The sequence below is a fragment of the Aptenodytes patagonicus genome, chromosome 16, assembly GCF_965638725.1.
Source record: "Aptenodytes patagonicus chromosome 16, bAptPat1.pri.cur, whole genome shotgun sequence".
In the NCBI taxonomy this organism is placed as follows: domain Eukaryota; kingdom Metazoa; phylum Chordata; class Aves; order Sphenisciformes; family Spheniscidae; genus Aptenodytes; species Aptenodytes patagonicus.
This window is the reverse complement of record NC_134964.1, coordinates 6,888,775-6,915,697: the sequence shown is the minus strand read 5'-3', so window position 1 is coordinate 6,915,697 and position 26,923 is coordinate 6,888,775. Positions and strand designations below refer to the sequence as shown.

Genomic DNA, 26,923 nt, shown 5'->3' with positions numbered 1-26,923 from the left:
CAGCAGCCTGGGAGCAAGGAGGAACCGCCGACCCCAGCGCGTTGCGGCGCTCCTCCGGAGCACGCAGCACCGCTCCCCCATCCACTCCCACCCCAGCGTGGCTTAGCAGAGGTTGGGTTTGCCGTTTGCTTTGAAGCCGAGATTTCTCCCTTCCAAGCCTCCCCCGGTCCCCAAGGAAGGCAGCACGGCCGGGAACCCATCCGGCTCTCCCACGGCTGGTGCCAGCCCCGCTGCCCCTTCCCCTCCTCCAGCAGCGACTGCCTCCCCCATCCCACTCGGTGCCTCCGCTTCCTCCATCTTCCCAGTCCCCATCACAGCTCTCTGCATCCGCAGCGCTTTGTTCTCCCACCCACTCCCTGTTTCCTCCGTCAGTCGGGCTCCTCCCTGCGCTTGCTCTCCCCGGGAGCCTCCCGGGAGAGCGGAGGCTCCTCCACGCCGGCTCCGACGCTCTCCTGTGCAGCCTGGCCTGTGTCGCCCCTGCCAGAGCGGGCTGGGTCTGCTCACGTCCTGCCCGCAGCCACCACCGCAGGAGCCAGGAAGGGCAGGGGGGGGGTCTGCAGGGGACAGGCGAGCTGGTCCCCGTCCCCCCCCCAAGCCAGGAGGTGGGAGCTGGGGGCTGCCAGGGCCATGCTCCGGGCAAGCTGCCGCTTTGCCAGCTTTATTTCAACCACGCAGGCAGGCTCCGGCTTTGACCCGGGCGGCAAGAGCATCCCAGCTACCTACCAACAAAGCTCTGCCTTTTGCATCCCACTCCCTCGGAGGATGCGGGAGTGGGAGCGGGGGGGGGGGGCCGGGGGTCCATCCCTACAGCTGCGTCAGCCGAGCGCTCTGCCAGCGCCTCCCCGCCAGCCCACGCTCCCTCCCCGGGGCCACCACTTATTTTATTGCCATTAGTGACCCCGACGATGAGACCCGCCCCTGGCCGGCACGCACAGCCCAGGCTCCATGCGTCCGACAGAAAGGCCGGTGATGGCAGAGCCGCTTTCCGACGCCCGGCTCGGCCCAGCTCAGCCCGGCGGCCTCCCTCACCGTAAGCAGGGCCATGTGCTCCGATGCAGAGAGCAACGCAGATAAAGAGCTGCTGTGTCACATCAGTGACTAAAACAGTTCCCGGTATACAAATACCTGGAAACAGCAACTTTCACTGCGGGGAGTCTTGTTCAGATGCTACTTCCAACGGGATTAGGGAAAACCTGCTCGGGATGATGGGGGCCCAGTTACTCTGCCATGCCTCAGTTTCCTCCTTTGTGAAATAATCCTGACGCGCTTTGTAAACCGCGGTGAGTCCTGCTCGGCAATGCGAGGCAGGAGCTGGAAATTGCTGTCACCGCTGTTTCAGACTCTGCGCTGGATTTCAGTGCTGCAGCTCCCACCCAGTAAAATAAGAGCCCGAATTGTTCATCCTTTGCTAATCCGCAATAAATGGCTTTACTCAATTTGCTGTTTGTGCTCGGGAGGATTTAACTGGCTGAGAGCTGCTGGCACAGGCAGGGAACCTCCAGTTTTGTGACAACTTTTAAGCCCTGACCCTATGAAACAGAAGGTGTAAACTCGTGTGTGCCTCGAGGTAGCACAGGGAGCAACGCGCTGGAAGTGGCACATTCGAAGTTGCACACTCGACTTTGCACACTCGACGTTGCACACTCAGGGGACGTGGAGCCCACGGTGGTGGAAGGACCAGTGCTCACCGGTACAAACGGCGACGGGTACCGGTGAGGCACCGCAGCCGCACTTGCCAGCATCCCGGTGAGCGGCGGCCGCGCTGCAAAGGGAAAAGCAAAGCCATGTTTGGGTGGGTGGCTCCAGGACCCAGGTACTGGCGTGGGGTTCGCTGTCCCGGCTCCCGCAGAGGTTTGTTAGGTGCTCAAAAAAACCCAGGGGGACAGCCTGGCGTTGAGGAGGGGTCCCCCCTGCCCGCTCAGCAGTGAGCCAGGGAGGCAGGAGTCCGAGCTGAGCAAGGTGGACGGGGAAAAGCTCATCCTGCACTTGCGGCTGGGTTGGTTTTACTCAAACCTGGCGGGCTGATTCCCCAGTGACCCCCCCCAGATGTCAAAAAAATCACATTTAAATTATTTTAGAAGTAAATAACTCCTGGCGCAGCATGCTGAGGGTTCACAGCCGACTGCGCAGCAGCAGCACGTTAGGACTCTGATGGGGAAGCCATCTGCCTGAGACAGAAAGTACGGAAATTTCCTGGTAATCTCATTAACAAGTTGACACTCGCAGGTACGCGCCTGCCCTGAGCCGGGCTGTTCTCAGGGGTCACTGAAAGGTGGTTGGTTTTATCCTTTCCTTTCAGTACATATCAAAGAGAAGGAAAAGAGAACAAAGGGCACTGGCTGCCGTCAGCCTGAGGTGCGGTTGTGCAGGCAGCAGGGCAACCTCTGCCTCCGTCCCCCTCCGTGGGACCACGTTGGACAAGCAGGTGAGTTAGAGAGGGAGGCGGCTTCTTCGACCTGGTCCAGCTGCCTGCAAAGGCGCCCTGTTCCCTGCTCGGTCTCTCCTACTCTGACACCGTTCATCTTCTTTCGAGTTGCTGAGGAGCAAGCAGCGACCGCCCGGAGCCGTTCCTGGTGGCAGCTCACCCGCCCGTGCCCGTGCCCCTTGGCAGAAGTGCCAGGGGGATGGCGAGAGCGGGGGGGCTGTACCTCTGTTTCCTCCTTTCTGTATCGGCCGGTGACACGTCACGTTCAAAGACATGAGGGATTATAACCCACCTTTATTTTTTCTCTCTCTCCTGTGTCACAGGAGACTTTCCTGAAGTGCTGAGGATGCGGCAGCTCCCGTTGACCCCACGCAGCATCGTTTTCCCCTCCCTGGGCAGCTATGCCACCCTGCAGCCGCCTCCCTCCCGCCCTCCCCGGGCAGCCGAGGCATTCCGGTGAGCGCACGTCCACCCCGCTGGAAACCCAGAGGAGCTGTTGGCCGTAACAGTCCCTCTGTGCAGCCGCCGCCCTCGGCCATCACTGCCCCGGCACGGCGCTCGGTCCCTGCGCTGGGGCGCGTGACCCGGCTGGGAGAGCTGGCGTGACGCCACGCTGGTAATTAAGAAGGAACCTAATGAAACTTCGAAAATAGCACAATTTCCTCCCCACACCTGCAGCCGAGCGGGGTGGATTACATAAGTTGGTGTTGCCACAGCAACTTCGCTCCACCCGGGGCTGGAGGTGGCCGGTGCCGCGTGCGTGCCGATGTGCCGTCACCCCGGGGAGAGACCCTGATTTCGCAAAGGGGGAGGGGATTGCTCCCGGGACGGGGATGGGTGCCGGCTCCAGGGCCGGCGGGGCCATCTCTGGGTCAGTGCGGGGCTGCTGCGTGTTTATCCCACTGGTGTTAAAGGTCTGGCGTGGCGGGTTTCCCGCTTTGCACCCGCCGGGTTTTGCTTCTCCGGCGCAGCCCCTGGGGTGGAAGGTCCCTGCCTTCCGAAAGGGCACGCGAGAAGCGCCGGGAGGTGCCGCAGGGATTTAGGTAACCTGTGAGGGACTCTGCCACCATGGTTACCCTGGGCACGCTCCAGCTGCCGCCGAGCCCCGGGGAGTGAATCACCCTGACAAAAAGACAGCTAGCAACCAAACAAAAAAAAAAAAAAAGGCAATCAAAGCGAACGTTACGGCATGAGGCAAAGGCAGGTTTTTTCCTGCCACGAATTCCCAGGGTGCTCCGGGCGGCTGCGGGGCGGCAGCTCTCCATGGGCTCCGGCACAGCCCCGCGGGGCACGGGCAGCACAGGCAGCAGGGGCAGCACGGACCAGCCCCGGGCGGCCGTTGCCGATCAAGAGTTTGTGACATGGGAAAAGCCAGGGGCAACGATAATTTGGTAAATCTGCCTTTTAATGTGAGGGTAAGAAATCACCGGCTGCTTCCAGCCGAAGACTCGCTTTGGGAGCAGGGGGGTACAAGGGAGGAAGGTTTTCAGTACTCAAATTTCCTGGGGATAAGGAGAAGCAGAGGATGGGAAGAAAGTGGAGCGGCTGTCTGAGAGCAGGCCTAGATGTGAGAGATTCTCGGAGGGTCGTCCCAAAAGGCCTCTCTTATTATGAGAAATTACAAATCCTTTTATCTTCTTCACCGGAGGAACAGCTTGTTTGAATTGCTGGGCTGTCACACTGGAATTAGATGCAAGAACCCCCCACATCCATGACGTAGCGAAGAACTTACATAACGTAACTAAAAATAAGGTGATGGAGATGCGGCTAGAGGCACTCTCTTCCCGGACGCTTGATCTGCAATCCTTTGCTGGCACTGGAAAGCCAGCGAGGTGCCGGTGTCCGGCCGAGGGAGTGGCGTCCCGCCAGAGCCGAATGCAGCCTGGCTGCTCGGGATGGAGCAGGCTCGAGCGGGGAAGGGGCACTGCGAGGTCCCTGCATCAGCACAGCCGGGCATCCCTCCTGGGAACGTCTCCCGTGGCAGCCTTGTTCCCTGGTCCTCCCTGAGGCTACGTCCCACCGCCGCTTCTCTTTCTCAGCCCTCGTGGGAAAGAGTTAACCGGCCGCTCCAGAAAAATGAGAAAAACCCTTCTCAGGGGTCGTAAATTCTTCCCTGTCCATTGGAGTGTGAAACCTCTGAGGGGGTAGAAGCCAAAATAGGACCCAAATGCGGCCAGAGTGAGCGGTCGCCTTCAGTGCCTTCCCTGCTCTTCGACGGGGCTGGGATGGAGAACAGGAGGCAGCAAGGGGAATAGAAACGGGAGGTTTGGGGCCAAGGTATCGACCGTCTCGGGTACTTGGGCTCCTTGTTCTCGGAATTGATGTAGGAGACGAGGGAGAAAAACACGCTCGGCTGCTTAACTGTTTCACCACTTCTCGCGGCAGAGAGGAGGGAGAGGAAGGAGGGGAAGGCTTGGCCCGAGGGCCGGGACAAGGCAGCCGGTGGCAGTTTGCACCCAGTGCCCTCCAGGTGTTCCTCCTCTGTACGGCCACAGGCCCCCGGGGACAGCCCCGGCCACGTAAAGCTCCCTTTTAACCGTGGATCGCCCTGCGGAGAGCGGCAGCCATAGTGGGGAGGGCTGTAAGGCAGGGGGACACGGGGCACTGGCTCCGGGGCACGGCCCCACTCCTCACGTCCCTCGGGACCTGTGCAAAAGTTGCTGCCACTGGCCCGAGGGACGGGAAGGATGGGAACCCACAGCTTCGCTATCCCGCAGGGACCTGACGGCCGGTTGGGCTGGCAAGGGACTCCCGGGAGAATCCCAGTGCCTGCAGGGTGACGAGGTGTGAGCCCAGCTCTCCCGGCTGGCCAGGCAGTGGGACAGCGGTGGGACAGCGAGGGGACAGGCAGGGGCTGCCTCTGTCCTGCCTGGGCCGGTCTCCCCCAGCCAAGCCCTGCCCCAGGCTGAGGACAAGCACCATGGGGTGTGCCACACCGAGCCGGCCGTACACCGTGGTGACCGCTCATCCCGTCTCTGCTCTCCTGGCCTTCCTGGACGGCGTCCGCTGTCTTTCCCCTTATAAAACCAACACCTTGCAAACCACCGGCTGCTCTTCCCCTTCCAGCTGCTCCTCACCCATCCACCCCGCACTGCGCAGCCGGGGGAATGGAGCACAGCACCAGGGGTAGGATGGCATGGGGGGTATAACGAGGGTATGGCGTACAGCAAGGGCTACGGTATGAGGTATCTCGGGGCTGTGGGGTACAGCAAGAGATATAGGATGGGCTACAGTAGGGTATAGTGTGGAGTATCATGGGCTATATAGTATAGGGTATAGCAGGGGGTGTAGGATAGGTACGGGGTACGGGATGGGGAATGGGGTATGGGATGGGGTATGGGAGGGGACATAGCAGGGTACAGGAGGCGGGTTACAGGAGGGGGCACAGCACTGTGCATCCCTCCTGTGTGTGTCCCCCCCCCGGGGCTCGCAGCCCTCCCTCCGCCGTCCCCCCCGGCCCCACGCCGGGTCCGGGCGCTGCCCCGCCGCCCCGCCCTGCCGTGCCGCCACCGGCCGGAGCGCGGAGCCCGGCCCGGCCCAGCCCGGCCCAGCCCGGCTCGGTGCGGCTCCTCCCCGCGGGGCGGGCCGGGGCGGGCGGCGGCCGCCGGGAGCTGATAAAAGGCGGCGCGGCCGCTCCTCCGCGCTGTTCTTCGCGCCCGCCGCTCGGCTCCGCGCCGCTCCGCACCGCTCCGCGCAGTCCCCCCCCGCCGCCGCCCGCCCATGGTGCTGCCCGGCCCGCCCAGCATGTCCCGCTCCGAGGAGGTGCACCGGCTCACCGAGAATGTCTACAAGGTGAGCCCCGGCAACAGGTGCCGGCCCGGCGCTGCCGCCGGCTCCAGGGCACCGCTGCCGTTTATTTGGGGTTTTTCCTTTTATTTTAATTATTTTTTTCTTCCCCCCCCCCGCCCTTCCCATCCTCCGCCGGGCGCGGAGGCAGAGCGGGGCGCGGGCGGGAGGAGGCGCCGCCGCCGGGAGCCGGGGCCGCCCCCGCTCCCTCCGCGGGGATGAGCTCGGGCTGCCGGCACGGAGCGCCCGGAGCCGGGCCGGGGCGGGAGCGGCTGCCCGAGCCGCTGCCGGGGTCCCGCCGCTGGGGAGCGGGGAGGGAGCGAGGGCCAGCCCCGGGCACCCGGAGGTTCGGCCCCCCCCGCCCCCGGCCGCTGCGCTGTGGGGGAGCCCGCGGGGGCCGGGAGCCTGCGTGGGAATTTGTCTTATCCCGCGGGCGGGCAGTGCTGTCCCCAAGTCACCTCGGTCCAGGGCAGGCGAGCCCAGCCGCGGCCGTCGCTCGCTTTTCTGCAACAAGTAAAAGCGATCGGAGCCTTTTCTGTGTCTCGGTTATAGCTGGAGTTTGTGAATCTCTCGATTTTTTTTTTTTCCTCTTTCTGCTTTGTTTCCAGTGTCATGAAAAAAATAAAATAATTTATGTGCTTTAATTTTCCTCGTGAAGGAAGTGGTTTCTGCTCTGCTGGGTCCTGTGACCAAGTCTAATAAAACCTTTCTAGCCTAACATGTAATGCAGGATGTCATTTGTTAAACTGGAAGGCTTGCATGATTTCCTGCATTTTAAGTAGTTAGATTGAGTTACCCGGGAGCATTAAGCAGAAAAATTTAGTACAAAAAATACCAAGGTAGTGAAGTTCTAAAGGCTTGGGGTTTGGGATCCTGGGGCATAACGGTTGTTCAGACAGAGCTAATGGCACCCAAAATCTTGGCTGCTCTGAATGTAGAGCAGGTGTGCGCACGCGGCTTTCTGGCTGTGGTGTTTAACTACAGCTGGGGCTTGGGTGTCTGGGACTCCCTTCCACCCTCTAAATGCAGCTGATGTACCCAGGCTCACTGCTGTGCGGGTTGCTCTTGGACTTGGGCAGAGCCCGGCACCACGGGATGTTAACGCGGTCGGGTCCCGGTGCAGGCGGGAGCCTTTCCCTCCCAGGGAGCAAACAGGAGTGTTTGCATATCAGCACGGCTTGGCCCCGGGAGCTGCCTGGGCAAACAGGGCGAGAGCTGCTGGGAGCTCGTCACTCGGCCCTGCCGGTCCCCCGGGCTGAGTGGTGGTGTAGTCGGTCTGGGGACAGTTGCTGGGAACAGTTTCAGCTGGTGACTCAGTTGTTGTTTGAGGTGTGTTGTCCTCGAAGAACTGTGCTAATAACAGGTTTGCGGAGCAGGTCACAATTTCCCTGGGTGCCCATGCACAGCCCTGTAAGGAGCGTGCAGGGTGGCTTGTGCCATCACAACTGCGCTTAAATGAAGCTCGTTGCCCCAAGAAGTGAGGGGTGAAGGGTGAATGCTGGCTGGGCTCTTCTCTTGCCTCTGACTGTCGGCTTCGTCGTTCCTGCGCTGTGTGAGCCATGGGTCAAACAGAGCAGAGCGCCCTTGGCCCGGAGCAAGCGGCAGCACCATCTCCGTCGAAACCTGGCTGATCTGGCTGAAGTGCAGCTGGTGCAGAGGGTGCACGGGGGCCTCTTGGCCCCAAGAGCCAAAGATGGGCTTGAGAGGAGTCCAAAGGTCTCCATCAGTTAGTGAACACTTTAATTTCTCGGTATTTTAGTGGGAGCAGCCGGGGTGTAGGGAGTGAGGACGTGGAGCTGGAGGCAGATGTCACGGTTTTACCCGACATCAGTGTGTCTGCGCTGGGAGCTGGAGGAGGACAGTCCTGACTCCGTTTGAGTTTCCTGTGGTGAACGAGGATCCTTTTCTCCTCTGAGGAAGACAGTGCTTTTCTTGGCCTCTGGAGATGTGTGGCATGGGGTGTGTGTGCAGGAACCAAGCGTTTGCCTGTTTCTTTGAGGACTTCTGTGACCTCCTGGAGCCCAGCGCAAGGGCTGGAGGCTCAGGGACGGCGCTGACTGTGTGGACTCTCTGGAGCTCCGTAAGCTTTGGAGTCTCCCCGTTCAAAACCACTCCCGGTGCTTCACATCCCTGTTGCCCAAGTTGTTTGGGGTTTTTTTTGTCCCATGGTTTTCTGGCCTGTACAGTAGCCTGAACACCGCTGTGGTCAGGAGAAGACAACCCCGAGGAAGGGGGATGATGCAGGGGGAGGTTTGGCCCTTGCCTCCTCGCAGCCGCCGAACCCCATGCCGCAGAGCAGTGCCACGGGATGGGCGGCAGCCCCATGCTTTGCTTCCAGCCGCTGCTGTCATCTTGCCGGGGTTCTGGCAGCAGCCGGACCAGGGGGTCGAGCCGGTTCCCTGCGAGGTCTGGAGCAGGAGCAGGCAGCTCTCCGTGGCTGTTCCCCGTGCCAGGCACTCTCTCCCACGCAGGCTTTCCCGAGGCGTTCTGCTCAGGAAGCCCATTGTAATCATTTTCCAGAACCAGTGCTCACCCTCGGAGTGACTGTGCTAATGAGATGGCGGAGGAGCTGTCAGCCGCCCCCTTGCCGATGCTGCCACTACAGGCAGCTGCCTACACATGTGTAGTAATTACAGAGGGAGACGGAGGCTGCTGGCACCTTCTGCCAATGTAATCCCACCTTCCCTGGTGCTGATCCACTTGTGTGGACCCTGTTGTAGCGGCGCAGCTGCTGGGCTCTGCTGTGAGCATGGGGTGGGGGGGTGAAACCTCTCTGGCTGTGGGTACAGGGTCAGGCCGCTCGGTGGAAGGGCAGCTCTCTGGGCTGCTCCCTGTGCAGCCGCTCCCGAGCTCCGCTCATCCCTTGCACAGGATTGTCTATTTGCAGAAAGGAGGGACTGGCAATTCTTCCTTCCCCTGAAGACAAATCTGTCTCATTTATGACAGATTAGATTATTACCATTTACAGGCTAACCTCCATTTCATTTTAAAGCTATTTCTTTGTGTGGAAGATCGTTTTGCAATGGCGTATGAATAGCTCCACGTTTGAAGAGGTGTTTGTTTAAAAACACCCCAAACTCAAAGCCTAATTGTCTTGCACAAATGCAGGCATAATTCCTGATAGTCATTTGCTACATATAAGCTGTAATAAATGTTATTGCCAGCATAACAGCCTCTTGCCTCGTTATCTCCAAGTCCAGAGGGAAGGGGAAAGATTCTTGCTCAAGTGAATCAGAAGGGAAATTGTGGGTGGCTTGGTGTGTTTGGCAGCAGAGGGATGATGCGGTGTGACAGGAGGAAGGAGCTGGCCCCTGGATTCAGCCTGTGCCATTCCCGAATTCCATGCACTGTGCTCTCGCTGTCTCTGCTTCCCTGTGTTGGGGCTTCCCGCACCCCAGATGTGGGAAACCTGTTGGCTGGGTGCTGGGGCTCTGAGCTGACCGGGGCGTCGGGGAGGTCAGCGGCACTGCTGCATGGCTGTGATCAACGGCAGCACCCTGCTCCTGCGGGCAGTGGGTGCTGTGTGCCTGTGTCGCGGGGGAGCAGGTCAAGCTCTGTGAAATTCCTTTCCCAGCAATAACTGCAGAGGGTGGCAGGGTGGAGGCCAGGCTTGTTGTCCTGTAGTGAGCAGGGCCCAGGGCTGTGGTGGTTTTATAGGGCAACACGCTTTTTGCCAGAGTTGCATCTCTGTAGGTGTCTTGGCTCTGCAGCTGAGTCCGTTTGAAGCGAGGCTTTGTGCTGGTCTGGCTGCAGCGGGGTGGGCTCGGCTCCGGCTCCTGCGCTGGCTTGGCACAGGGGTGGTGATGCGGGGCTGCCCTCGCCTTCTGCTGCTCCATCCCCTCTGCGGGTGTACCGCGCTGCTGCGGGCCGGGAGGGTGGTTTCTGACCTCTGCTGAGATGGTACATCTCCAAACTGTTGACACTTGTGGATTAAGTGTTATAAAGCAGGTAGCTCCTAATTTGCCTAAGGTACCCCGAATAGCTTCCCGTGCTGCCTGCAGCTCCTGCTGATGAGAGATGCTGCTCCCTGGGATGGAGGCAGCTGCTTGGCTTTGCCTTCGGTGCCTTGTTGTGTTGAGTCTGCTCATGGCTAAGGTTTCACTCCCGTGCTGCTCGTGTTGCAGGGCAGGGTACGGCACAAGCCAGCGCGCATCAAACACCTCCTGCGCCGGGCTCCTGGAGCTGAAGTCTGTGGCCCAGTCGAGCCCCTTGGTGCGAGGTCTGCGAGGAAGGGGCTGGGTGACTGTCCCGGCTCGGCAGTGGAGATCCCAGCCCTAGGGGGCTGGAGGACAGGTCTGCCTTGCAGGAGCGACTGCTGGTGGGTACTGACAAGGTGTTCCCCAGTGGGTGCTGTGAGCGAGCGTGCTGGGGGGCTCTGCGCACTGTGCAGGTCCCCATTCTGGTTTCCTTCAAGCCCAGACCCTGATGACAAAGACATTCAGAGCTCTAGCCCTGAAACTTGGGTCCCTTCATCCTCTAACATGACAGCTAGCAGAAATTAAATGACTTTAGATGTGGACCCTGTTTTTTTTCAGGTTCCCTTGCTCCTGAAAAGATTGTGCTGAGCCGTCTGGCTTTGGGGCAGGACCTTGTGAGAGCCCTAGCTGGAGGACAACGGCTCAGCCGTTCCTGTGGGCTTGGAGCGAGCTTTGGGAGCCCTCGGTGAGGTGGGCTCGCCGGCGGCAAGGGAAGGATGCAGCACAGCAGCTGTCAGCAGCTTGGGCTGTGAAACGCTGCTGCTGTGTTGTGTGTTATGGTACACTGAGATACCGGGGACTTTGGCTGGATGGGGATGTTCCTGGCAGCAGAGTTGTGAGGTGGGTGTGTTGTAAGCAATTGAAATCAGCCCTGCTAATGAGTCCAGCGAGGCTCCCCTCCCAGCAGAAACTTGGCTCTTAAAACTACGGGGCTGTCTTCTGATGGCGCAGGGCAGGACGTGCTGAGATGGAGGCAGCGCTGGGGTTTGTTTGGGCATTAAATATTAATACAGAAATAATGAAGGCGTTCCTGGAGCAGGGCTGACCCATTTAGAAACAAAACTTCCTTATAGCTGAGCCGCTTTTGCAGCATGACTGTGGTGTAGTGGAGAGTCCCGTGGCGCTGCCCCCTTTGACGGCACTCGTCATGGTCACGTAATGTCCTGCTGTCACCCAGGAAAGCCGTGGGTGCCAGGCTAAGCCCAGGCCACCCGTGCCACTGTGCAGCAATCAGTCTTGCAAGAAGCCGTCGCACCTTACTGCTGCGTAGGGGCACCAAAGAATGGTACTAGGAAAACACTGAAGTTGTTTTTTAGTTCAAAGTCCATCACTTGTGTTCGCTGAGGTGTCCGGGATGTCCCCAGCGAGTGCTGCCCAGGCTGTCCCTGCGGGGGGGGGGGGGGGGTGGGGTGGGGCTGGCAGAGGAGCCCGGGGCACGGTGCACGCTGCAGCGTTCGTGGTGATGCTCATCCCTTGGTCAAATCCAGGAGCCTCCTCGCCGTGATCCGCAGTTGTCTGGTCCTTTGCCGTGTTGCTGTGTGGAGGAGAAACTCGATGGGAAGTCTGGCTATAATTGTGGCACCGTAATCGGGGCAGCGTGTATGTTGCTGATGGCCTGACGCAGCTGTGCGGTGATGCACTGCAGCTGGTGCTGTCGGTGGTGCAGAGCCCGGGTGCCCAGCAGACCGTGGCCACCGACCATCTCCTGCCCCAGCAGAGCAAAGGAGTGCCTGCTTTTTGTTTTGCTCTGTATTCAGTTTTAGGAGCTACCTGGGAGGCTGTGGGGATGGACCTGGGGAGAACTGTGCAGCCTGGTTTTAAATTTTTTTAAAAGCCCTTAAGGAGGTGTCGTGCAGGTCTTTCCTATGCAGGAGAAACCCGATACAACCTGAACCAGCTCCATTTCCAGCTTGTTCTTGGGGAGGACTTAAACTTTTACTTACGGGCTGACTATTGGCATCGGAGCAGCCGGTAGATCCTTGCTGTAGTGTGGAGTGCACTTGGAGGGGAGAGACGGGGACTTTATTTTCTATTGCCTCTTCTCCCTCTAATTCAGCAGGACTATGTCCTGGAGACCTCGTGCTTTGCATTAGTTTCATTTTTGGCAGCTGAATAAAGCCGTGCCAATCCCAGAGAGCTGAGTGGTATTACCCAGGGAATTTAGTGCAGTGGAACAAAGCAAAGCCCTTTCAACCTTTAGCTGACAGGTTTTTTTGTCTGTGTTTTTCTAAACTCTGCCCAGGCGGCGTGTGGAAGGCAAACAACTTGTGGGTGGTGCTGATGGAGCAAAATTTGAGGGAGAACGAGATTTGCTTTTGTTACCAGAATTTTGCTGAATATCGGCTTTGCTGTAGTGTCCTGCAAACCTGGCTTCACCTCGCAAGCTGAAGGAAAGCCCTGCCGAAGCCTGCACGGGCACCTCTGCCCTCCCCGCTCCATGGGGCCAAGGGTGGGGGGCGGCTGGGGGGGGGGGGGGTGCATCCACCGGCGATGCAACCTGCGGCATCACGGGAGCAGTCACAGCACCTTGCTGGCTGACTTGGGTGCGCAAAGCGATTGCTTGTTGAGTATATCCTGTGCCATAAATATGTTTCTTTTTCAGTATTTCTCCTTAGCAGCTGGTGGCTTTTCAGCTTCTCACCTGGAGGGGGATGCGAAGGTGTGTTAGTTCTGGAGTCATTTTCCCTTCCCACCCTGGGAGTGAGAAGGCAGCTTGAAAAACTCTATTTTTATCTCTGTAGTGAAGAGCCCTTTTCAGTGCCCTCATCCTGCTGGGCTGTTTTTGTTGGAGTCTCGAGACAATGTCTTAAAAACACTCACTTTCAGCAAACTTCCTCCTAAGGTTTCATGACTTTTATTTGGCCAGCAAAGAGTTGCTCCCTCCCTTCAGCTGATCAGTGGGACCCTTTCTGCGGGCTTTTTCCTCTTTTATTGTTTTAAAATGGCTATTGTGGGTTGGTGGGGAGCAGGATCCTGCCTCGAGCGGTGCCGGCAGCCGCCGGTGCTGAGTCATGCTTTGGTTCCCTCCAGTTTGGGGAAGACGCGCTGAATTTTGGAAGGGGATTTCCATGAATCTGTGCTGCCGCGTCCGTCCCCGCAAGACCCACAGCTCGGCTGCTTTAAGCCTTCGGGCACAGCGCTGCCCTCCCGGAGGCTGCTCTCCATCGCTGCCATCTGCATCCGCGCTCGGTGTGCTGTGCTGCGGGGACGGCCGGTGCTCGCCGATGGTCACCGGTGCTCCTGGTCCGTGGATGACGCTTTGCGGATTTATTCACTTAAGCTTCGTGCTTCAGGAAGATATGTTTACATAGATACTGCTGCAAAAATAATTTTATTTATATATACATGTATGCATACATATACATAAACACTTACTGCACTTAGCCTAGCAAACTGTTTAAAAATCCTTTCCCCACAGAAATTCTGCCAGTATTTCATCTGCATAAACGTTATTCAGCCTCGGAGTGCTCAGGCTGGGCTTGAGTGTGGTGGAGGCTGTAGCCGTGGCTCTGCTGGCAGTGGGGACGTGTCCCTGTCCCCGCCGTGGGCAGCGATCCCATGCCTCCAGCCACTTCATGGGATAACGCAGGTAGATTTTTTTTTTTGACTGAAGTTAAATGTGATGTGGGAAGGACAGAGCAATCCTTGTCAATGTTAATTAATGCCTGTGCAATTGTATCCTACAATTAGGGAAAACAACTCGCTATGTGGCTTGTTGCTACAGGTTAATTTTCTCCTTTCAAGCTGAGAGTGTTCACTAAACTGCTTTGTGCTGCCCCAAAGCAGCTTCCATGTGCACTATGTTGCTGCGTAGCTTGACCTGCAGCCTTAATTAGCAGTGAGGTTTCTCATTAGCCTCCTGCTTGCCTGTCAGATCTCTGCAATCATCTTCTGTTCTCTGCAGGGCTGCGTATGGTGCTGTGGGATGGACCCGAAAGCACCGAGAGCTGCTGGGGCAGTGGGATGGTGGCTTTGGGGCATCGTGGGTTGGGTTGGTGCTCCGACCTCGGAGCAGCTGTCCTCAACCCGCTGCTCCAGCCAGGAGCAGGGCTGCTGCTGCTGTGCGCTCCTTGGAGGATCAAAAGGATTTCTCCTACCAACAAATACCAGCACCTAGGTGATGCCCCCCTCCCCGGCCCCGGATAGCATGCTCGACACTAGCCTCTGAGCTGGCGTCCCGCACGGGTTCCTGCTCACCGAAATTAGAAAATGGCTGTTTTGAGCCGGGGGACGGTGCTGGCTGAGCTTCGCACACATGCACCCGTGGAAGAAAATTAAACTATCGCACTCTCCAAAGGCCAGGCAGCAGGAACTTGGGATAAAAATGCCTCAGGCAGAAAATGAGCTTTATAGTGTTTGGCCAGCTTCGGATGAGGTGACAGATGCTTAATCAGCTTATTCGCCATAAGTGTCTGTCGTCTTCCCTCCCCTTCCCGGGATGGGACGCTGCCAGCAGTGTGGCATGGGGGGGTGCAGAGCCCTCGTTTCCCGGGGGGGGAATGCCCGTGCATCCCTGCTCAGGGTGTGCGGGGACATTTAGGCCTTAAACTTAATTTTTCTGGCAGTACCCCTGGCGGGAGGCTGTTGGGGCAGGGCGAGGGGCTGCCCCTGAGGTGGGGCAGGGGCTTGGGACCAGCTCCGGGGCTGCTCTGCTGTAGCCGGGCTTGGTCCCGAGGTCGGATTCGCAGGGAGAGAATGGAGATTTTGTTGTCTCTTCCACAGCTCGGCTGGGAATCGGTGTCTGGTTTTAGAGATGCTATCGGTGCGGGGGATTGAATAGCTCTGGCAGGGGAGGGTCAGTAGCTGCTGTGCCAAACGTACAAAGAGCTGTTCTTTGTGATCCGATTATTCCTTCCCCCCATGTTTAAATAAGGACCTTAAAGCGAGGGAGGAAAAGCTGTCAGACAGTGCTTCTGGTGTTCACCAACACCCTAATTCATGCGTTTATAGACAGGTGGAAGGTGACACCAAGTGCTTTGAGACTGAGGTGTAATTTCTTGCACGTGGCTCCAGCCGCGGCTGGCACCAGCTCGGTGGGGATGATGGTGGCTTTGTTCTGTCTTCAGCTCCTTGGTGGTTATTTTCAATACCGCTCTTCAGCCCTTTCTGCTTGTCCATGCTAGACCGAGCTGATGCTGCTCTCTGAGGCCATCCCAGGAGTGGGACATCACCAGCCATCATCTCCCAGAATTCAGGTCAACTTCGTGGTTGGTCTGAGGGCTGTTGCCTGCTGTCTCAAACAGCCACTTATGGTTATTATTATTATGGTTATTTTTGCCATATCTGATAACTTTCTGGTTTGGGGCATTCACTTATTTCTTATGGTGAAGCACCCGCACAAGGCATCTCGCGCTGGGCACTCCATCGACCCTCTGCCCCGTGGCGTTCAAAACCCAAGCTTGGTCTTCCTCAATAAAGCTGTGGGATGAAGGGAGGATACCTGGGGCATCTTCCCCCCCTGCTGCGTCCGGGCTCTGCTCTCGCCTGGTGTCAGGGCAGCGCCAACGGCACCTGCTGGAGCTGGCGGGGGGGAAGAGCCCTCTGGAGCGATTGTCCTTGGTGAGAGGTGAAGGTGCCTCCAGCCTGCTCTCGCAAAGGGCTGGAGGAGGCATGGCTTGGAGGGGCTGCACGGGTCGTTGCATTCAGCTGATGTCCTGGCTGTGTTCAACAGCCCTTATCGTCGTGTTTGGTTTAGCGTTAGGCTGCTTCTGCACTGCCCTGATCCCGTACTTCTGACTTACCCCAAATGAGAAGAATATTTGCCTTTCCAGGACAATAGGGCCATTGCTTTTGTGCATTATTTTCAATACACGGGTATATTTAAGGCTTCTCGGTGTAAACCCGGCATCCTCTTGCAGACGTCGGGAAGCTTGGGTTGAGTTGCTGTGAGGGGTGTGGGAGGATTTTTTTTGCTCCTTTTTGCATTTATGAGCATGGAGTGCAGCATGGCTGCCCCAGGAGAGCGCGGGGCTGCTCTGTCCAGCTCCTGATCATCTCTGCTAATCCCTGATGATGTTCTTTTTTCCTTTAGACGATCATGGAGCAGTTCAATCCCAGCCTCAGGAATTTCATTTCTATGGGGAAGACCTATGAAAAAGCCTTAGCAAGTAAGTGAAACTGTGCTGCTGATGCGTTTATTGCTGAAATGCTGGGGGCTGCAAGGCTGGTGAGGGTCTGGCTGGACAGCATGGCCTTGGAAGGGAGGAAAGCTGGAAAACCAGCTTGGGATGCTCTTTGTTCCCAAGGGGAGTGAGGGGAGGAAACCTGGGGAGATGGTTCTTGGACCTCGATGCAAAGCTCATGTCATTAGGATGTGCAAGGCATGTGCCTGCTGCGGGGCCGTGGATGTGGAAAGGATCCACAGTGATAAAATGTTGGGTGGCAACTGGATAACAAATACATCTCTGACCAGTTTATCTTTAAATGTTACTTTAAAATATTTAGAATTAAGATTTTAAGTTCTATGTAAAGATGTGTCGTTGAAATGTTCAAATTGCTCAGAAGAATGCATTGGAAGAGAAGGAAAAAAACTAAAAAGATTGGTGGCAGCTTTTGATTGGGAATGTAGGCTCCTATTGGGAGCCATTAGGGAGGTGTAGATTTAAATGATCAAAAGTAAACTCTGAATTGATGAAAACCAGAAATGGACTATTTTGACTTAAAATGACTTTGCATACTGCCTGGGCCCTCCTCGGCTCGGTTTTAAGGAGGTTTAAGGCAGGCTTTGTTCGACCCCAGAGGCAGCTGCTTTCTTTCAGGGAGGGCTCTGCTCACTTCAGAGCTGTGCGGCACATGCCTCTTGGATTTTATTTTTTTTAATTGGCTCAGTAAAAATGCCTGTAAGGGAGGAGGCTGTCATCGTCTTAAGCCAGTGGAAAAAAAATATTTTGGTGTCTCATGTTCTTAAACGACGGTGTTTGAAATACGACCTTTGGGAAGGATCTGTGCCTTCTTGCTTTGCGCCTGGAGCGAATTTTATTTCCCACAAGCCAAATGAGGTTCCCGGATGTTTCAGTGAAGGATCTTTTAAGATACAGACCTCCTGCTGTTCTCAGGTACAGGCGCTCCCCTGCATGCTGCTTTCCTGCCAGGTCTCAGCACTGCTTTTAACTAGGTTTTAATGGATCAACTGGCCGTGACGTGGGAAGTGCCCGTCCATCCCTGTCCACTGCACAGGGGCTGTGGACTCTGATCCCCTGGGGATGGGGCATTTAATACACCCTTACAAGCAGCAGAAGTTCCCAGCTATTCCTAATGATGCTAGCGAAGCAGGGGTTCATGATTTGGGTATGCTTCTGCCTGCTGTTTCCCTGCTGGGTCTCCTCCGGGGTGCAGGCAGCAGGGAAGGGAGGAGAGGCAGGGTCTGACGGGGGCAGAAGAGGTTGCACTTGGGACTGTGTTTTTTATTTGTTCTTCTGAAATGTTTTACTGATAATGCAGTTTTTAATTACCCGGGGTAGTGGAGTCTGCTTATAACGTGCTGTTTTATCACAGCTTAAGTTGGGCACACTAACTGCAGCGTTTTGTGGAAAACCAGTATGATCACTTGTTTTCTGTTTTTCTCACATCCCTGCTGTGAATACGCTTTGAAGCCCAAGATCTTCCTGTAATTTTTAAAATTGTCTTTGGTTATCCTTTACTTTGGATCTCTGAGCTTGTGGGGGCATCTGAAGGAAGTGTCTTAATCAGTAAATCATGCTGGAAGAGGCTTCAGCACATAATTTGATGGTGTTGAGCTAAAGCTGTACAACATGTTCTCGTGATTAGAGGAAACCCCCTGCTTATCTGATTAAAGTGGAGTGTGTAGCTGGAATGTCAACAAACAAGACTGAACTATAATGAAAGTCTGATATTCAGTTATTCCACAGTGATTTTTCTGGGCAGCATTAAGCAGGCTGATGGTTACACTGGAATGAAAACCACCTTGGTCCTGCATGTACCTTTTTTTCCCCTCCTAAACAGCCCTGTAATCTTGCTGCTCGAGCTTTCTTCTTTCTTCAGTCATTTTTCTTCTGTTTGTTTAGTCCCTCCCCGTGGGGTTAAGCCCTTTGAAGTAATGTCTATTTTAGTGTCTAGCATCTATTCAGTGCCATAGAAGTTATAATAGCCATTAAAGAGAATATAACCTGCATTTTTTGATGCTTTTAGGTATGACATATGCAGCAAAAGGATACTTTGATGCTCTGGTTAAGATGGGAGAGTTGGCCAGTGAAAGCCAAGGATCTAAAGAATTGGGTAAGTCACCAATTTACTGCTAAATGGAGTCGCAGTCTGGAGCAGGCTCTGAGCGCAGGAATGAAACCAGATTTTTGCTGTTGATGGGGATAACAAGCTCGATGTGGAGCTGATCCTGCCTCACGTGAATGGTAAAAGCGTCTCTGTATTTACTGTTAACGTAGCTTAAAAAAGCGCCTGCTATTCTTAGTGTCAGGATTTTGGGGCACTGTCGGCTCGTGGCGTTTGCAAAGAGGAAGCGTTTGCAGGGAGTGGCTTTGCTGGCGTTTTTGTCTTGCTTTGCAAAGGAGAGAAAAGCGCCAGCTTCTGGTCTGGGAGTTGAGGCAGCGCTGCCCACCTTAGTCCTCGGAAGGAGAAAGGGGATGACGCAGGGGAGAGGGAGCGGTTTGGGGAACAGGCAGGTCAGCTGTACTGAAGCAGCGTTTCTCCTAGCAGAAGTCACCCAGCGCTTGGGCTGTGTGTGGTGGGGGCTGTGTTTATACCCTAAGCCCTGCTGAGCGCGGCAGAGCTGTTGCAAGATCTGCTGCACGCTGTCTGCAGCTTCCCAGTGCAACGCAGCTGGTGGCTTGTATTTGCTCAGTCGATCAGAGTTGCGACACGTCCGAGCTGCGATGCTCGGTGCCTCCTTTCCCTTTCTTACACTTACTCCTCTCGTAAGTCATTCAGGAGCCGCTTTTCCAGTCTTTCCATCGCTCGGACATGGCTCCTGTGTTCTACCCTCCGAGCTGCCCTGTCCTCGCTGCTGTTTTGCTGTGCAGACATGGTTCGAGGTGGCTCTTCTCCCAGCTCCCCCCAGGGATGCTGCAGCCTCTCATTAAGGCTCTTGTGGGGCTGAGATGGGTTTTGGTCTTGTTGTCTTTGCAGTCCCAGGTGAACTCCTCCCAGTCCCTCCTGCAGGTCTGGCTCACCGGATTGCTGTGCTAGGAGAACGGCAAACTGTACTCGTTAATGCAATCTCTGAGGCAGTCAATTAGCAGAGAAGAGGTTGAGCTGAAATGACTCTAAAGGCTGACGAAGCGATGGGTGAACAGCCCCTTGGAGGGGCCAGGCTTCGGTTTTGCCATGTTGTGCTCGGTGTCAGACACTGCTTATCCCCAGGCACAGGCTGCTCCAGCTTCAGCTCGGCCATGCACAGCTCGCTAGCTGCATCTGAATTTTGATAGGGAAGCAGTTAAGTGTCTATGGAAACCGATTCTATCACTTGGATTAAAGCTGCCTGTAGCAATCTGTTTCTGTTTAATAAATAAAACAAAAGAGCCTTGTGTGTGGTGCATGCAGTGACTGAGATTGTAGGGGCTGTGCAGACCTTACTGTCTAAGGGCTTCGGGCTTCCTCTTCTGCCTCTTTGGGGGTGAAAGGTGCAGCAGCTCTGTCCTCCTGGAAGTGAAAGCTTGGGAAAGCCTTATCAGAGGCGGCTCAGTTGGGTGAGGGCAGGAGCTTGAGGACCTCAAACCCTGCCTCCCCTTGAGAGCAGCTCCAGGCTTTGCTCACACTTAAAACCTGGCTTTGGTGTCTTCTGGTGGTCCTGCTTCCTCGCCTAAGGATGGGAGTTTGACAGCAGGCGTCCTTAGCGCCCTCCCACAGTCTCCCGATGTGCGTTCGGTGTGTGGCTTGAGTATTTTTGGGGTTGGTTTAAAATGTTTCTGAATTACTGCGCCTTCCACTCTTGGTGTGAGCGCATCCGAGGGAGGATCCTGGCAGCTCTTGTTCAGCCCAGAGCCGTGACGAGCGGCTGCTCCTTGGACCTCTTGCTTTGTTGATCTTGCTGATATTTATTGTGGCAGCCTCTCTGTGCAGCAGAAAGTTAAGATAAAATTTCTGGCTGCAGTTTGCAGCCGGGGACACAACCCCCTCCCAGCGGGATGTGTAAACAGGGGCTGAAAAAATGTTTTAGATTGGGGCTGTGCTCGCCAAAGGTACAGCTTTTCCTGGGAACACCTTGACCTTATCGGTCCCTGTGCCGTGATTGCTGATAGTGCCGGAAGCGAGCGCTGGGGTCTGGGTTATTTCATTCCTTACTAGAGGCAGCAGCAAATGGAGATGTTCATAATTGCCACTTGGATTAAAGTTGTGCCCCTGCCGCTCCCTCCCTGTGCGGGTGGTTTCCTCCGTGAGCAACAGGACAGGGAAAGCTGCTCCAAGACGTCAGGCAGGACTCCGGGACGCTCTGGTTGGGACTGCAGCTCGCATCTGTTTCCAGCCTCCATGGAAGAGAATCTGAGATTTTTGTTTCCCTCCTTAACCCTTTCTTTTCTGAATGTGGATGCTTTTCTGATGTCACTTCTGGGACAGGAGGTGTCAAAAGAACATAAAAAATGCTCCAGATCCCGTGTCTAAAATGCGGTTAAGGCAGCCACATCTTTTCCCTAGCTCTCCTGCCTGCGCCACAGTGATGCTGCCCGTGCTGGGGTGGCTGTGGGGGCTCTGCACCCCCTGGGTGACGCAGCACAGCCAGGGACCGGGAGCTCTGGGCGGGTTGTCCTGGTTTCGACTGGGCTAGAGTTAATTCTCTTCCTAGTAGCTGGTATAGTGCTGTGTTTTGGATTTAGTAGGAGAACAACGTTCACAGCGGGGAGCTGGGTGAACACACAGAGGCTGCCCTGTGCAGGGCGAGCTGCTGTGGCTCTTTAGATCGGTGCTCAAAACCGGCCGTGCTTTCCTCTTGTCATCTCTCCAATGGCACTCGTGACTCCAAGGAGTTGCTCTTTAAGCTGGGCACTGGAGAACTGCCTGTCTGCGGCCGGTCCCCGGCTGCGTGCAGCCGTGCCAGCTGTCCGGCGCAGCGAGCCGGGGTGGCTTGTTCTGCTTGGTGCTGGCTTTTTTAAAAACATGTTCACCTGATGGTAGTGATGCTGCATGTTTGTCTTGCGGAAAACATTTAGCCTGCCAGAGCGCTGCCTCCGAGCTTAGGTCTCTGCTCACCAGCTGCTTAGCACTTCACATTTTTTTGTAAATTCTCCATCAGATTTTAGCAACTGTATGTAGACAGGATAATCCTGGGTGGTAATGGAAAACCTAGCGATAATAAAGTACTTGAGCTGTAATCGGCTCTGTGGCTTGAGTTTTCGGGTGCAAGCGTCTGGCGGGGGCGTACCTCTGTCTGAACCCCCCACTGCCGAGGTTTTGGGTGTTCAAAGTCTGTTTTCTTGGGTTTTTTTAACTAAAGTGATGCTCTGACCAGGTGCAGGGTGTAGCTGTCGATTGTCCCCGCACAGCAGAAGTTTGCCCTGAGACAGTTTGCTCTGTGTAATTCCCTGTCGGTTTAGCAGTTTCGTGCTTTCAACAACCTGGGAAAATCCTTCTGTGCCTCACGAGGAGCTGTGGTTGCTCCGTGCTCTGGAGCAGCTCCCAGTGCCGGGTGGGAAGTGGGGGAGAAGCCCTGTTACAAGACGTCTCCGGGAGCGGGCTGCTGGGCACGCCGAGGAGGCAAACCCGGGGCGGGGGGGGTGGCTGAGACGGGTCAGCAGTGGCAGTGAGGATCGGCTTGTGGTGGCATTCCCGGGAGGGACGGCAGGAAAACTTCTCCCCTCCCTGCTCTGCTCCCTGGGCTGCTGCCCAGTTTCTGGCAGTCGGAGGATCAGACCCATGCCCACGGTTTCTCTTTGAGAGAGGCTCCTTACGCTGTTCTTCACATCTTCGGTGGTTTCTGCGGTGGCTTTTGGGAAGCTGAGAAGCTGGTGTGAAGAACATGAACGCTGTGTGTCTGATCAGTGGAGGCTTGATCCGGGAACAGTTTGTAGACACTTCTGAGGAGCTCCAGTCTCACGTGTGTGAGTGCTTGGGTGGCTTTGGCCCTTGTCCAGCTCCTGCTTAGGTCCCTTGGATGGTACTCAGTGTTGTTTCTTTTGTCCCCCTTGAAAACTAGGCCATGGCAAAGTCACGAGAAGGGGTTTTCTTCTCCAGGGAAGCATGTGCCTGGTGAGCGGAGCCGGAGGCAGTTTCCACCAGGCTGGGAGCACACCGGGATGCTGGGACTGAACAGCACCTGCAGGAAACTCCTTCAGGGCTGGAGGTGGACTTTGATTAGCAGTCGGTTTTCTCGAAGGTCCTCTTGAATTAGTGAAGGCTGCTCTGACTGAAGCGTGGTGCTAGGAAAGGGCAAGACATGCAGTAATTAGGCAACCATTGTTGAGCTGAAATGAGCCTCTGGCAGATAATGGCTTTCTTGTGATACACAATTTGCACAATGAGATCAGGAGCGGTGGCACCTTCACGGTCCAGTCGTTTGCTGCGGAGCTGTTCGGTGTCAGTGGAGGATGCTGGGCTTCAAGAGTTTTAAACCATCTCCATACAGCCTTGAAAACACTGGTGAGCAACATGGAGGGACGCGGGGTAGAGCTGTCTCCGCCGGGCGTGCTGTGCACCGAGAAGGGGGTCTGCGGTCGGAGCTGGGCGCAGAGCCTGGTCCTGTGCATGATGCTGCCACAGAGCCAGGGTGCCACCAGCCGGCACCCTGGTGGGATGGCCAACGTGGCAGCTCCTGGTGAGGAGCAGACCAGCCTGGTGGGATGCCCATGGCTGCACAGGCGAGTTCAGACTCTTGTCTTCACCTCAGCTCCTCAGTTTGGCGCGGCTCTTGGCAACGGTGTGGGTTCGGAGGCTTTGTGCTGTGCTGAATCCTCTGCGGAGAGGGATTAATCCGTTAATTGGATTTCCAGTTGTTTTGGGTAGATGCTTCCTGCAGCAGTGGAGATGCTGATACAGATCCCGCGAATGTCAAAGGTTGTCGCAGTGTTCAATGTGTGATCAGGGACCACCGGAGCTGATGGTGGCTGTGGTGCCCAATGTCTGCTGGGGACGTGCCAGAGCAGTGCCCAGAAAAAACGAAGCTGAACTCCAGGAAATATTTGCCTGTGATGGGTGACTTGGTGTCCCTGCAGCGAGGTCCCTCCGCCTGTGGAGATGAGCTCCTGGTTGGGAGAGCAGTGGTAATCTTGTTGCTTGATCCTTTTAAAATTGAACTTAACGATGCATTTAATGGCTTTGTGGGTAACAGCTTTGCGCTGGTGGAAGAATGGATGCTCTGGACCTGCATTTCCACCTGTGATTCTGTTAAAAGGCCTAATTTGCCAGAGCAATTGTTCCAGAAATTCAGGACTTGGCCTCCAAGCTGTGTAGTTCACTTAGGGAAGGAACCTGGAGGAATGAGCTTGCTAAGGGTGCAGAAACACAAGAAAGACCTCTTAAAAACTGCTGCCTGCCTCAAAGGGACTCTTCTGCTGTCTGCATTGCCTTTTCACTGCCTTCAAATCTTCTGATTAAAAGCAGACTGCCATAGCAGTAGGCTTGTTCTCACCAACCTGTGTTTGCGTAAGTAATGGCGGAGGGTTGTTAAATGAGCATCTGCAAAGAGCATGTTGCCTGGCTGGAGTTTCTAATGCGTAGCAGCTGCGTGTAATGTTTGGGTTTCACCTTCAGTGGTGACATCTTCCAGGGATGCCTACCTGCTGTGTGCCCAGGCACGGTGCCTGGGATGAGCTCCTGCAGGGATGCTCCATCCTTTCGGGAGGGACGGAAGGGCCACGTGTGTGTCCGTGGGCTGGTTTCTGCTGTCGGTCGGCAATGCTGTGAGCTTGGCAGGTTTTAGGAAGGGGCACAGCTCGTTGTGTGGCCAGCCCCGGGTCCCGGAGGCGTTTGCTTCCCCTCCTGGGACTGCTGGTGTGCGGGACGGGTTGGTTCATGTGGGTCTGAGCCAGGTGGGCTCCAGGCTGGTGGGCGTGAGATCTGTGCAGTTGTGTTCTCCTGTGCTAATTAATCCTGTGCCACCAATATAGCTGCTGCCAGAGCAGTTGGGCACTAAGGAGTCGCTGGTCTGTACATCATGGTACAGATACATGATCTGTACACATTCGGGGGGGGGGGGGGGGGGGTGGCTGTTGGGAAGTGTGGGGCATCACAGGTCACCCAGGTCTCTAATCTGTCCGTGGTAGAAGTGTCAATGGCAACTGCTTAGCCTGAGGGAGCCAATTACTGGAAATGTGTTGTTGAACTTGCCTGAGCCAGGGTGCCTCGGGAAGCTTTTGCTTTTTTCTTTACCTTGTCTCTCAATAAATAAATAAAAAATGGCTTCAGCTTTGCCAAGCTGGGTTGAAGCAGAGGCTGCAAACGGAGCTGATCATTATAATGCTGATGAGTCGCTAATATAACATCAACAAATCGGTACCATCCTTTGGGGCTGTGGTAAGTGAAACCTTTTTGAAGAGGAAATAGATGAATCAGCACGGAGAAGCTGATTGTTTCCCCACACTCGCATCCTTCCCACTGCACACGCACAGATCTTCCCCCAAGTTGTCTTGCGATTGAATGTCAGCGCTGATCAAGTCAGAGCCTTCTTGTCTGGTGTTGGGCTGTGAAGTGCTTCTTTCCGTGGCTTGAGGGCTTGTCTGTGGCATGCGCTGTGTCTATGAGCTTGGATCAAGGCACGTTAATAGGAGGGAAGAGAAAAAAGATTGCAGAAGTTTTCAGTCGCATGCTTCTGCCTTAAATCTGGCCTGGTCAGATCTTCAGCACATGACGTGCGAGCAGAGTTACTGCCAGTCTGTGTTCACAGGATGGGGGGGGAGGTGTCCGAGCCGTGACCGCAGGAGCTGGGGGGGGGGGGGGGGCGGCCACGCTTGCTGCTGGTGGTCAATGCTGCAGCTGGTGGAAAACGGAAGGTGTGAAGCTGGGAGGCATGCGGTGCTGAAAGGGGAACTGGTAATCGCTGGGCTGAGAGCCCTGCTCTGCCGAGTCTGGGGGGGCAGGATTTCACCCTGAAGCAATGCTTTGTTAATAATGTGCACAAAGCTGATGCTCTGCATGCTACTCCCCCCTAAAAAAAAAAACAAAACAACCCAAATCCAAACCGATGGAGCTCTCCTGTCCAGCAGGTACCTTTGCTGAGCAAAGTCCGGGAGGAGTGAAATGGGTGCCTGTGTTGGAGCAGTGCCTGGTGCAGGGACCTCCTGGCCCCTTCTCCTCCAGGCACCCGGTGCTTTCATCTCCGCCTGCCCTGGGAACGTGCTGGTGTGGGTGCATCCCCTCCCTGGGTTCCGGTGCTTGCTTGGCATCAAAGGATTCAGCTAACAGCATTTAACCAGCCATTGAAAAGCAGATTATTTTTTTTCCTCTTAGGCTTCAGGAGCTCAAACAATTTGCCCTGTAACTGTTGCTTTTTTCTCATTAATGAGCTAATATTCCTTTTCTGCCAGCTTGGCTACTTCCCTTGACGGCACCGACACCTTTCCTGGTCTTCCTTAACAAAAAGCACCAGGGAGAAACCCAGCACAATGTCAAATAGCAGAGGAGCTGAGCCCCTGGACTCCTTGTTTCATCCTTTCATGCTCTTTATTTGGGATCTGAATCTCCAGAGCGAGTGATCTTGATGGAGAGCGATGCCAACAGCGCTGCAACCTCCGTGTTACAGGAGCAAGGAGCGATGCTGGGGAGGATGCAGTGCTGTTTGCTTGTCAAAGCATCCCTGCTGCTGGGCTGATGCCTGTGGCAGTGGGACCCGGTGGCCAGCGGCCATGGGATCGGTTCCCGGGCAAAGCCAGGCTCCCGCTGCCCTTGCAGGACAGGCTGGGCTGCTTCAGCCTTGCACAAGCATCAACATGTTCTGGCTCGGAGCAGTTTGGCTCCTTTGCCGATGCATTGTTTGGTATTTTTATTAAAAATGGCTCATATCTAGCTCGGGGGGGGGGGGGGGAATAATTCTTAGAATCCTCTGAAAACTCAAAAGCAAAACCCTGTGAGATGGGTTCCTACTGCTCTGCCTTCTGGAGGGGCAGCTGGCTCCTGCGCGGGACTTGCGGTGCCGATAGCAGTGGGAGGGATGTGGAACAACCTGTTTGCCTGTTCCTGGCTGGGTGTGGTAGGGAAGGGCCCACAATAGCCCCTATAGTTCTCCCAGAACTATACTGTGAGTCAGACAGACGTAAATAGCAACTCCTCCTTGCCTGTTTGTGCTTCGCAGCCTGCGGAAAGGTGTGAGCCCGGCACGGGCAGGTGAAACCCTTGCTCTGCAGTCCTACCCTTCCCTGTCTTTATTTTTGCCTCTGGGCTTAGGTGAGGCACTTAACCTTGGGTTTCTTGGCCTATAGAACGGCCATTTTGGCAGCAAGGCTAGTATGGTGCTCACACTCTGTATACGATTTATACTGTGACCCAAGCTCTTGCCCTGTTCTCTGCCCTGCTGCACAGCGGTAATTACCGTGTTTAACTTCCAAATACCACTGGTAGGTGATGCAAAACGCCTGTGGCGTGGGTGGCTGTGCTGCTGCCAGGGCTGGGGTGTGTGCTCTGGTTCCAGCCCTGCCGCCGAGCTCTGCTAACGCCTGCAGTATCTACCATCAGCTCAATGCCACGGATCCTTTTCTGAGCCAGGGTTTGAAATACTTCGGCTTTCCAACTACCGTGGTATCTCTTAGTCACAGTTTAACTTCTTCCCTGCTGCCACGCTGGGTTAGTCTGAGCGGTTTCAGGGTGAAATGTCTGTAAATGTCTAACAAGGTCTGTAGCT

General features: G+C 55.7%; 1 protein-coding gene across 7 annotated transcripts in view; it reads left to right on the top strand.

The window, feature by feature from the left end:
• Positions 1-6,108: 6,108 nt before the first annotated feature.
• Positions 6,109-26,923, top strand: part of BAIAP2 (BAR/IMD domain containing adaptor protein 2) — a 49,536-nt gene continuing 28,721 nt past the window's right edge. For 4 of the 7 annotated variants that reach the window (XM_076354155.1, XM_076354152.1, XM_076354157.1 and 1 more), the window contains exons 1-3: positions 6,110-6,217; positions 16,220-16,295; positions 18,337-18,423. In XM_076354155.1, the coding sequence (XP_076210270.1) occupies positions 6,146-6,217; positions 16,220-16,295; positions 18,337-18,423 (235 nt within the window). In that variant the 5' untranslated portion in view covers positions 6,110-6,145. Of the gene's footprint in view, positions 6,218-16,219; positions 16,296-18,336; positions 18,424-26,923 lie in introns of all 7 variants that reach the window. The other 3 variants (XM_076354154.1, XM_076354153.1, XM_076354158.1) reach the window with 2 other exon arrangements.